General features: G+C 44.3%; 2 protein-coding genes across 3 annotated transcripts in view; one reads left to right on the forward strand and one right to left on the reverse strand.

Moving 5' to 3' along the window:
• The window catches only part of wnt5b (wingless-type MMTV integration site family, member 5b), a 55,118-nt gene that overhangs the window by 20,819 nt on the left and 21,749 nt on the right, over positions 1 to 12,550 (reverse strand). The gene's annotated exons all lie outside the window — the stretch shown is intronic.
• Positions 1,006 to 4,809, forward strand: LOC310853724 (F-box/LRR-repeat protein 14). Its single transcript, XM_083758134.1, has one exon. It carries the CDS (start codon positions 1,846 to 1,848, stop codon positions 3,049 to 3,051), a length of 1,206 nt encoding a protein of 401 aa, XP_083614260.1. The 5' UTR covers positions 1,006 to 1,845; the 3' UTR covers positions 3,052 to 4,809.

Consider the following 12,550-nt stretch of genomic DNA (forward strand, 5'->3'; position numbering starts at 1 on the left):
ACACACACACACACACACACACACACACACACACACACAGGTGAAACGGCACAGTGTGTTAAAAGTTCATCAGGAGCAGTGGTGGAACTGGAAAGTAGGCCTAACTATACTTTTTGGGGTTTTTAGTTAAATAACATAAATTAACCACTAGTCTACACTTCAGCTTTCTCTTCTAAAGATTTGTATAGGCATTTTGAAAACTTGAAATGAGTAGCCTATACTTTTACTTTTGGTAAATACAGAGTATTTCTACATTGTGGTAGGCTATTGATACTTTTAATAAAACAATGTGAGTAGCCTACCTCTTCCGTCACTAATTAGATGAGGAGTAGGCCTAGGCTACACTATATGAGTATAGGCTTACAGCAGGCCAAGGAACATATCTAATCCTAGATCACTCAGTGACAGTGACCCTGTATAACATGCAATGTGACATATCTGTTTACAAAATGCTGACCCCCTCCAACTGTATATACTTTCCCCATTTTCAACAGTTTTTATTGTATTTTGACACTTGCTTTGGCAATGTAATAAGTTTTCTCATGCCAACAAAGCTCCTTTGAATCGATTTGAAAGTAAAGTTGGGGACAAAATTGGTGTGTGTGTGTGTGTGTGTGTGTGTGTGTGTGTGTGTGTGTGTGTGTGTGTGTGTGTGTGTGTGTGTGTGAAGGGTTAAGGCCTCATACTGAAGTGAATTCTGAAGAAGTTGGTTTCCAAGGGAAACTGTTCGCAGCGCTCCAGCTGAGGCGGACCAAACCATTATGTGCGGCACACCGCGGGGTCCGCCATCTACACCCACGGCCCTCTTAACTGCACCCTAGTTTGATAAATCCACCGAAACGGGGGAAACATATTCACAACGTGGCTTTGACGCTGCAAATGACCAAATGTTACGATTGCACTAGCGCTTTTTGGAGAGAAAACGAACAACGGTCGCTACGTTGACCCCCGCCGACGCGCAGTGGTTCGAACCCTGCCAAGTCGGTTTGAAAAGAGCAGACAAAGGCTGCGAGACTCCAAACCCTAAACCTCGCTCTCGTTTTCATCCGATAGAGAGAGAGAGAGAGAGAGAGAGAGAGGGGAAAAGGAGAGGGAGCTGGATTCGGATTTGCACCGTTTGCCCCGTCTGATTGGAAAAGGCGCACACGACGCTATTATTACATGCTATCATTGTTGTTATTATTTATGTGGAGAATGGACGAGCGCCTGGACCCCCTTCAGGACGAGGAGTTTTTTGTGGAGAGAAGACAAGGGGCCGTCGTCTGAAAGAGAGAGAAAGAGAGAGAGAGAGAGAAAGAAGGAGAGAGAGAGAGAGAGAGAGAGAGAGGAGGTAGGAGGACCAACGCTTCCTTCCCCTTCCTTCCTTCGTCCCTCTCCTCCCCCGCTTTCTCTCTCTCTCTCCCTCTCTCTCTCTCTCTCTCTCCCACTGTCCACACTCCTCTGTGCGTTTTTGGTGGAGACTGGAGAGAGACCGAGGGACTGGGAAAGAAACGAACAGGGGTTCTTTTCTTTTTGGGGAGGAGGTGGGAGTGGGGGGGCTCTGTTCTTTCCCTCTTTTTGAGTCTGAATCCTACTGCGCAATCAGGCCGGATCACGTGGGTTTGTAAGAGTTGGATCGATCCCTCACAGTTAAGAGATGTGAGAAATACCTAATACTAGGGAGGAAGAAACGGAAACGGGATAAAAATACTGTTTGTTTGGCCTGCTGTGGATAAACTGGACTGCTGTTACTTTTCTTTTCAAACAGGAGGGGGTTTATACCTCATCTTTTGGGGTCCCCCCCCATTTCCCGTGGCGTGCGTACAGGCTCCATCCCTTGCTTATATGCCTGGGTTTTAAAGGACAATGGAGACGCACATCTTGTGCCTCTTCCCGGAGATTCTGGCCATGGTTTTCAGCTATCTGGACGTGCGGGACAAAGGTCGCGTGGCCCAGGTGTGCGCGGCGTGGCGGGACGCCTCGTATCACAAGTCGGTGTGGCGGGGGGTCGAGGCCAAGCTCCACCTCCGGCGCTCCAACCCCTCTCTGTTCCCCAGCCTGCAGGCCCGGGGCATCCGGCGGCTCCAGATCCTGTCCCTGCGTCGCAGCCTCAGCTACGTCATCCAGGGGATGCCCGACATGGAGTCCCTCAACCTGTCCGGCTGCTACAACCTGACGGACAACGGCCTGGGCCACGCGTTCGTCCAGGACATCCCGTCCCTGCGGGCGCTCAACCTCAGCCTGTGCAAGCAGATCACCGACTCCAGCCTGGGGCGCATCGCCCAGTACCTGAAGAACCTGGAGGTCCTGGAGCTGGGCGGCTGCAGCAACATCACCAACACGGGCCTGCTGCTGATCGCCTGGGGCCTCCACGGCCTCAAGAGCCTCAACCTGCGCTCCTGCCGCCACGTGTCGGACGTGGGGATCGGACACCTGTCGGGGATGACCCGCAGCGCGGCCGAGGGCTGCCTGAACCTGGAGCAGCTGACCCTGCAGGACTGCCAGAAGCTCACCGACCTGTCCCTCAAGCACATCAGCAGGGGCCTGGGACGCCTCCACGTGCTCAACCTGAGCTTCTGCGGAGGCATCTCCGACGCGGGGATGATCCACCTGTCACACATGACGTCCCTCCGCAGCCTCAACCTGCGCTCCTGTGACAACATCAGCGACACGGGCGCCATGCACCTCGCCATGGGCACGCTGCGGCTGTCCGGGCTCGACGTGTCGTTCTGCGACAAGATCGGCGACCAGACGCTGGCCTACATCGCCCAGGGCCTCTACAAGCTCAAGTCGCTGTCACTGTGCTCGTGTCACATCTCCGACGACGGCATCAACCGCATGGTGCGGCAGATGCACGAGCTGCGGACCCTCAACATCGGACAGTGCGTCCGCATCACGGACAAGGGCCTGGAGCTCATCGCCGACCACCTGACCCAGCTGGCGGGCATCGACCTGTACGGATGTACCAAAATAACAAAGAGGGGCCTCGAGCGCATCACACAGCTCCCCTGTCTTAAAGTGCTCAACCTGGGTCTGTGGCAGATGACAGAGAGCAGTGAGAAGGTCAGGTGATGAAGAAGAGGTCAGGGCAGGGGGTTTGTGGAGGGGGACAGAACACAGAGGGAGAGGAAGGAGAGGATGAGGACAGAGAGGAGGAGAGAAGTGGGGCTTTTTGAGTGGGCGCCGGGGATGTTTATTTTATTTTATATATTTAAAAACAAAAAGAGAGTAAACATGTTTGTTTGTTGGTGAGTTAACCACTTTAATCCTGGCATCCCTATTTTTGGCATGTCATAAACTAAATTAAAAAAGTGGCAGATCTACAAGGTCACAATGCCACGTGTTGTGAGCTTTTAGATCGGCTATTTATTTTTAAAATCTTTGAATAGGGGATTAAGTGGTTAAGAGCCCCTGCAGCCATCATTGAGGTTTGGCTTCACCAAACTATTATATCACTATAAGATAGACAATAGACATTACATGTTACTTTATGGTGAAATTTAACACTGTTTGTTTTCGATTATTTGTGTACAATGGTCAAAGACATGGAACACAGTCATATGTGGCCATGTTCTCCTTTTAACAGATGTGTCTGATCACCTGGTTTTAATTTTGTATCTGTTTTATTAATTTGTTGTACGATAACACATCATTATGCTGACTTTTAGTTTTTGACATTTACAGTAAAATACTCACTCAGTGGTGGATTTACCTCTGAGAATGTACAAATGGAGCCAAATGCATGGTCAATTTGTTTACACTCCTAGAGTTAAATAAACAGAGGATTTTACTGTATGCCAATGGGAACATGTCACCCAGTGACTGAGCGGGAATGACAAATAGACGACAAATAGATCTGGAGACAAATGGAAAGTTTTAAATATATTGCTTAAATTGTGACACTGTATCTGTTTTGGCAACATTGCTTTGGTTTGTTTTCTGTGTTGTTAATGAAGCACATTTTAATTATATTGGATTCATAGTCACAGTACAGAGACAAACAGGAAAATGAAATGTTTTCCCCGTCTCTCTGTCATTCTCTTCCTCCATCTGTCACTTTTCCTGAGGCTAGCTAGAGAATGGAAACAAGGCTACAAAGCTTAGCTAACTATCATTGTTAATTCCCTCTCTGAAATCCTGTGCGAGGGAGAGAGAGGAAGAGGAGTTTCACAAGGAAATGGAAAGAGTTTTTTATTTTGTTTCTAATAAACTAGGAGGAACCATGTTGAATCATGGATGCTACTTCTTTTCACTTAATTTTAAACATATCTTTCTGTTTCTGTCATATCGATGGGTGTAGGGATGGGTTCTGCTTCTATTGGGTCAGTGCGCGTTTGATTTGAACAAATACTTTGTTGAAAAGACAGTTTGTGTGTGTGTGTGTGTGTGTGTGTGTGTGTGTGTGTGTGTGTGTGTGTGTGTTAATGAGGTATCGTGCTTCAAATTGAAGTGATCTTTATACAGGTGTGCTCTTTATAGATTGATTGATCAAATGGAGGTTGTTTGACATGTTTTATGGACTACCTGCACCCTTTCAGAAAGACAGATGATATCAGTCTCTTTCCTCTCTGCCTGTCTGTCTGAAAATAACGCCCTCCATCTAGACATACTGGAAATAACACTTGAGTTCATTATCTCCTTGAGTTCCTCTTCGAAATCAAATGACCTGCTAAAAATGAAATCACATGTGATCTGCTGTTTGCTGTATTATGACTTTGTATGAAGAAAAAAAAAAAAAAAAGGAGAAGAAAATGCAGAATCCCAAAATTAAACGTTTTATATTCTTACGGTTTAAATAAAAATAAAAAACAATTAAAGATATTTATGTAATGAACATCAGCGCTTGTTGACTGCTTTTGTTTGCACATGGTTCTGTGGGTTTGGGCATTTGACTGATGACTTTGGGTCAGGGGTTAAAAATAGAAACTTACTGTTACCACATTCTTTCCTGTTTTTTGGAGAGTTCTAGACCAGGGGTTCCCAACCTTTCTATTACCATGGACCGGGCTGACAGTTCATAAAAGGCATGTTTGGCCTCAAGTAGCCTACCCGCTGCTATATTATCACAACATAATGTTATATCATTGTCATTGACCATGTTATTTATCCTGGTGACGCACGATTATAGATTCACGGTCGGGGAAAAGTTGGGATTCCCTTCTCGCGTGCCAGTGGGACATGTCCCGCGTACCAGCACAGGCACAAACACCAGTGGTTGGGAACTTCTGTTCTAAAAAGACCACTGATCAATATTTTGTATCCATACTTGGTCAAGTATGGAGTACAAGTAAGTACTAAGTAAGTCATCAAGTAAACTTTTAACTTCGTGAATATTAAATACATGATATGAACTTAAAACGTAATTTTATTTAACCTAACTTTATTTAACTGCTGGTATAGAGGGAAATTATTATTAAAGAAAAGTGTATTTGTTACATCAAACACAGGACAAAGTTACATACCATTATGCCCTTAATGTATTTCAGAGATAATGCCAACATGTTTCAACCGGACTCTCTCTCTGCCCTGATGAAGACCAACCAGTCCAGTGCATGTTTTTTTAATCTCTGTAATACAATGAAGTTCTTTCAATTTTACATCCTCTCTGTAGTTTTTTCTTCTTTCTTATTATTCCTGTTGATCCTAGAGGAGCATCATTCATTCAAATCTCAGTTGAGCACCTAGTTGGGTTCTTAGTTTTTCCTCAACTTTTTTGATTACCGTAATTTCCGGACTATAAGCCGCGGCTTTTTACCCATGATTTGAACCCTGCGGCTTATACAACGGTGCGGCTAATCTATGGATTTTTACAGCTAACGCAGAACCATTTCAGGCTCTGAGCTAACGTAGCTGCGGCTTATAGTCCGGTGCGGCTTATAGTCCGGTGCGGCTTGTATACGGTATTTTCCCTAAATTTGGCTGGTGCGGCTTATATTCAGGTGCGGCTTATATTCCAGAAATTACGGTAATTCAATAATTGTGTGTATTTTCTGATAAAATAATGTAATGGATGTGAATTCTAATGGATGTTTTGATACTGACTAAATCGTTTAGTGTGATTAGATAAACCCCAGCATCCAACGTTGGCAGAAAATAGCAGATCTACAAGCTTGCCAATGTGTCGCATGTATTATTACTCATTAAAGGCATAGTTCACAATTTAAGGGGAAACTAGGTTCTTAACAACAATGCACCAGATGTATTAACAACTATATGTTACTGTCAAATGAACTGACAAATAAACTCTGTCTCAGTTCAAAGGGGCTTTATTGGCATGGGAAACATGTGTTTACATTGACAAAGCAAGTGTCGATCAGTCAAATGGTTCTCGAGACGCGCGAAGGGCTGTCTGTGTCCCTTTTAAGTAGGCTACATATTATGGAGATCTCTGTATCTGTCTGTGTGTGTGTCCCTTTATGATAATATCTGTCTCTCAATTTTATACCCATATATGGAGATCCCAACTGTCGATCTGACCATACTGTATTTGGGCAAGTTTGATGTTGATTATCCGGACAGTTCTCAATATGCACGAAGGACTCACGCATGCAGAGATTCTGCTCATTCATAGATCTATTATAGGGCTGAAGTGGTTAATTCATAATGTCTTTGTGTACTACGTTCTTGTGCAGGGGACAATCGCTGTGTACTCTAGAGTCTCTGTGTAATGAGGCTCTGTCTCTATCAGAAATACCAACAAACATCCATCATTAACGGTGGCTTTGCTTTCTAACACAGAACCAAACAAAGCCACACCTGTGTGTGCTATGAGAGACATGACATCTAAAAAATACAACCTTACAATCTAGTGTAACGTTAGCAGTACTGTTGATGGTAGATTCTTTACATGTACAATAGCCTATACATTTATTTATTTCACAAAACACTAAATGGACTGACGTAGCAGACCGCAGTCACAGAAGCTCCATTCAATCTCTCCCTCTCTCTCTCTGTCTCTCCTATTTCTAACACATGCACGCACGCAGCCACGCACGCACGCACGCATGCACACAAACACACACACACACACACACACACACACACACAGTTTATTTAGACCTCCAGGCCTGTTCATTAAGGGTTGTTGATTTAAATATGTTGTTGTCCCTTTAAGTTCAGGACTGACATAGCTAAATAATAGCTTTGTAATCTCCATTGAAAATACTGGGTTGTGTTTGTGCCATCAGAAATATTAAAAAAGTGTGCTCCTTGGTGCAGGCCTCTGCCATGCCGGGTTCATATTCAGAAAAAGCTGGAGATTAGCTTCTCACAGACCCTCACACAGACACGTGGATGGACACACGGCCGCAAAAACATTGAGAAGCAGGGAGTAGTTTGAGGCAGAAAGGTGCACCGACCTTAAGACGTCACACCTTTTACACAGTCGATTCAGCTCTGTGACTCCACTGCCGTCCCAATGGCGGCACGAAAATGCCCCCCAGTCCGTGTCTCTTTAAGGTGGTTCTTCACCGAACTACTTCAGACTACAACAGACTGGCAGTCCGACGTCGGAAGGATGTCAGATTTTCACGTGTCCAAAAGTTCTGGTCACCATCATCACCACACCGCACAAACTGAAAAGTTCTGGTCACCACCACACCGCACAAACTGAAAAGTTCTGGTCAGCACACCGCACAAACTATTGCAAACTGTCGGCCGACGACACATTGTTGTGTGCATAAGCGGCAGAAGAAATCAGATCAAATAACTCTCCACATCAGGAGGTGGCATTAGTCCTCAGCACCGGTCTGTAGGAGCCTGCAGTCCTCAGCTTGGACCGATTCAGACCGATTCAGCTTTATGCTTTAGCTATTTAAAAATAGCAGATCTACAAGCTCGTATCGCGCCACCGAGTAGCGCGATACGAGCTTGTAGGTCTGCTATTTTTTGAAAAATCGAAGAGCGACGGACATTTTTTAGAATCTGATCTCAGGTCAGAATGGGTTCATCAGACCAGTGTGTGTCCGGCGGAAACCTCGTATGAATCTGATCTCAGGTCAGAATGGGTTAACCACCCCTCTCCACCCTCTTCACCACCCTGCGGCTACCAGTGGGCAGTGCGTGCTACCAGTGGGCAGTAGGTGTCGGTAGCCTCTAGCCGACTGAGCATGTTTGGTCGGCTTCCCTACAACTTACGACCTGACACGACAGGGTCCACACCGCCCATTCAGCCCAACAGGGTCCACACAGCCCATTCGACAAGCAACAGGCGCTTTGCGACGCCTACCGCCGCCTACATCAGTGCGGTGGAGAGCTATACCTATATAGATGCAACAGCGATGCGGAATGATGGCGCAACATTCCTGCCTTGAACAGGCTGTATAAAATGAGCTCCTACTGTATCTCTTTCACCTTCTTTCTCTGAGGTGTCACCGAGGTCCCTTTGATGTTCTGAAGCCCTAGGGATGTGTGTGTGTGTGTGTGTGTGTGTGTGTGTGAGGAAGAGAGAGAGAGAAAGAGAGGGAGATAGAAGGGGAAAAGAGGAAATAGGGATTGAGATTGAAAGATAACGCTGAGGAATAAAGAGCAGACAAAAGGCAGAAGAGATGGATGAGAGCTAGAATTACAAAAATAGAAAGAGACAGTGTGTGTGTGTGACTGTGTGTGTGTGTGTGTGTGTGTGTGTGTGTGTGCGTGTGTGTGCGTGTGTGTGTGTATGAGAAAGAGCGTAAGACAGAGAGAGAGAGAGAGAGGGAGAGAGAATGAAAGAAAGGAATCTGTGAGTCACTGTTTGACTGTAAGCTGTTAAAATTCAGCTAGACATGTTAAAGCGTGCACACACACACACACACACAATCCACTAATTGGTCTTGAAGTAATATATAAAACACATGAATGTAGAGAATGAAAGAGCGTATGTGTGCAGAGGCAGCTTGTATGTTTTGCACATGGCACAAGACACAAACATAATTATGCACACAATATAAATGCACAGTAAATACACATTATAGGGTGCAACAGATAATCAAACTAATCGATTCAACTGATTATAAAACTGATTATTAAAATTAAATATGTAATGATTAATAACCGTAATCAAAACCTTAAGCAAAACCATTCAAAAATATTGAACATCAGTGATCAGGCGATATTTGCCCAGCGACTAATTTCACAATTTTGCATGACACTGTTGGAAGAAGTATGAAATAACACTTGTTGATTTGTTGATATATAATTAATAAAAGTAATCAATAGAATACTAAGAAAATAATCGATACTTTGCAGCCCTACTATCAAACACCTCACAATTTGCTATGACCAATGACCATCCATTGTAAGGGAGAACCTGCACGATTGTAACGTTTTGCACTATTCACTCTTTTACTCAGCGATATGTAATATTTTCACTATTCACTCTTTTACTCAGCGATATGTAATATTTTTACTCTTTTACTCAGCGATGTGTAATATCTTTGGGCAAAGGACCTACACTTGTCTGCTACCATAAACCACTTCAAGTCTTTCAATTGATGAAACAGGTCGGGAGTTATTAAACCGAAAGTGGACGCTGTTCCAGTGTTACATTCGTTGCGCATATGGAAGTAATTGTAACGGCATGCCCCATAAATGTAACAATGCTAAAAAACACCATTAAACATATCGTTTTCAGCTTAAATCAATTAGAATAAGAAAATGTATCAAACATAATGGAATTATGTGCGTGCGTGCGTGCGCGTGTGTGTGTGTGTGCATGCGTGTGTGCGCGATCTGTTAATATTGATCCTTCCAGACAGACCTAACCCTAACACACACAGTCACGCACACACACACACACACACACACACACACACACACACACACACACACACACACACAAAGTTCCAGGAACTACAGCGTTCTTGACCTGGTTCCTGTAGTGAGGAACTACAGCGTTCTTGACCTGGTTCCTGTAGTGAGGTCATGTGGAACTACAGCGTTCTTGACCTGGTTCCTGTAGTGAGGTCATGTGGAACTACAGCGTTCTTGACCTGGTTCCTGTAGTGAGGAACTACAGCGTTCTTGACCTGGTTCGGTTCCTGTAGTGAGGTCATGTGGAACTACAGCGTTCTTGACCTGCTTCCTGTAGTGAGGTCATGTGGAACTACAGCGTTCTTGACCTGGTTCCTGTAGTGAGGTCATGTGGAACTACAGCGTTCTTGACCTGGTTCCTGTAGTGAGGTCATGTTTGCATTTCAGCCTCACCCCTAAAGTGGTGAAGCTTTAGAGCCATCAAACATTTCAGCTCAAGACCATAAAGATTAATTTGGTCTATCCCTGCCCCTCTCTAAAATCTAAATACATTCATGGAATTTCTTAATGTTTTTGTTAAACAATTCATTTTAATAAAATGAATTGTTTAATTTGATTTAAAAAACAGTTGCGTGACCTTAATGGAACTATTAATAAAGTATTCAATCAATCAAAAAAGCCACAAATGGGTCTCTAAACCATTGCTTAGACCAGGCATTCATGAAGTGAGGATCAAGCGTGATGGGTAGGCTTAATCAGGTGGCATTTCAGCATGTAAGAAAAAACACTGCTACGACACATGGAACACCTCAAAGTCAGTGGCGTGCACAGATAGACACTTTTTGGCAATTTTGCTCTTGAAAAAAAAAAAAAAAGAAAAAAAAAAGTTTTTTTTTTCTTCTTAATGTGTAGTGTGTGGACCATGCGGTGACATTGATCAAATCTTTATAAAAAAACGCTTCTACTATATTATTTAGGCCCCCACAATCTAAAGCTATGTTTCTACGTCAGTGGTTCTTCGATTAAAGAAAAATAACAGACCTACAAGCTCGTAGCGCGCCACTCGGTGGCGCGCTATGAGCTTGTAGATCTGCTATTTTTCAATAGCTAAAGCACCAAAATGGGTTCCCGACTTCCCGCCCCAAAATGCGCTGCACAAGGTGCCCTTTTTTTTCACTTGAGCACCTGCCCCTCTAAATGTCTGTGCACGCCACTGCTCAAAGTCATTATTTACTCTTTCTCAGCTCAACTGTGATATTGTATTCATCTGCAGTGCAATGTTCCTGCTATCACCTGGTCTAATGTGGCATAGACTGAGGGCACCGATCATTCACACCGCGGTCGGTTGTCAATTTCACGCCGCCATGTCCCCGTCTGTCCCCATCATCTCCCCCTGTCAGACATCTTTGAAATGTGTTTGTCAGCCTGTCCGTTTGAGGAGCGGCAGCGGTCTCAAACTATACTCTGGTCAGATTCTGAGAGTAGGCTGTCCCTTCCTGAGGTTCCTACTAGGGATGCACCGATCCGGCGTTTTGGCATTCGATACCGATTTCGATACATGGGGGTCCAGTATCTGCCGATACAGAGTACCGATCCGATACCCCCCACAAAGAAACGTAATAACCTATTAAGCTGTATGCCTCACTGTGTGGAGTCTGGGATCATTATTTTGTGTAAGGCAACATCAAGGCTTGACTTAAACATTACTTTCCCAACTTTGTAAAACAAAATGTAACAAACACAGATATAAATGCACTGAATTATTTATTAAATAACTGTGCAACAATTAGACCAGGTTAATGTGTGCGCAGGCTAGCCTGGCTGCATTCCACATGTTATACTGTCAATACTACACTGCTGTGTCACAGAGGAGGTAGAGTTGTTTTCATACTGTAATTACACATAATTATCGGATCGGATCGGATCGGATAATGGATCGGCCACCGATCCGATACCCCATCTAGAATTTTAGCCTGGATCGGCGCCGATCTCCGATACGAGTATCGGATCGGTGCATCCCTAGTTCCTACTGTACCCTTCAGGAACAGAATGACAGTGTCAGTGAAAACGAGCTCAACTGTGATATTGTATTCATCTGCAGTGCAATGTTCCTGCTATCACCTGGTCTAATGTGGCATAGACTGAGGGCACCGATCATTCACACCGCGGTCGGTTGTCAATTTCACGCCCAGTGCAGGAAGGCCATCAAACAAAAACAATGATTTTGAGGGAAATAATTAATCAGGGCCACCGTGGCCTCAATTATTATTATTCTGACCTGAGATCAGATTCATACGAGGTTTCCACTGGGACACACACTGGTCTGATTAACCCATTCTGACCTGAGATCAGATTCTAGAAATGGCAGTTGCTCTTAAATTTTTCAAAAATAGCAGACCTACAAGCTCGTATCGCGCCACTCGGTGGCGCGATATGAGCTTGTAGGTCTGCTATTTTTCAATAGCTAAAGCATAACATGATGCTGACACCAAAATGGGTGCCCGTTCAGAATGGGTTAAATCCCAACACATTCTTGCCTGTATCTGTATCCAGATATTATACGGTTCTTGCCTGCAGTGAGAATACTTTTTTCAATGTGCTATATACACAACTATCTGAATATAAATGACAATTCTGTCACATTTGTATATACTTCCATTTATATTCAAATTGTGCCGATTCGACTTCACATAACGTACACTAATAATACTATTGAATCTTATGTTGTTGTTGTTTGCCTTCACCTTCAATTTTTGGCTCATCATATTTTTGCCTTATATGATCTATTGAAGAGAAGACTTCCTCACACTCGACGTGCGTAGGCGACAAAGCAGCAAACGTG

This window comes from Protomyctophum parallelum (genome assembly GCF_964188405.1).
Source record: "Protomyctophum parallelum genome assembly, chromosome: 22".
NCBI classification, from domain to species: Eukaryota; Metazoa; Chordata; class Actinopteri; order Myctophiformes; family Myctophidae; genus Protomyctophum; species Protomyctophum parallelum.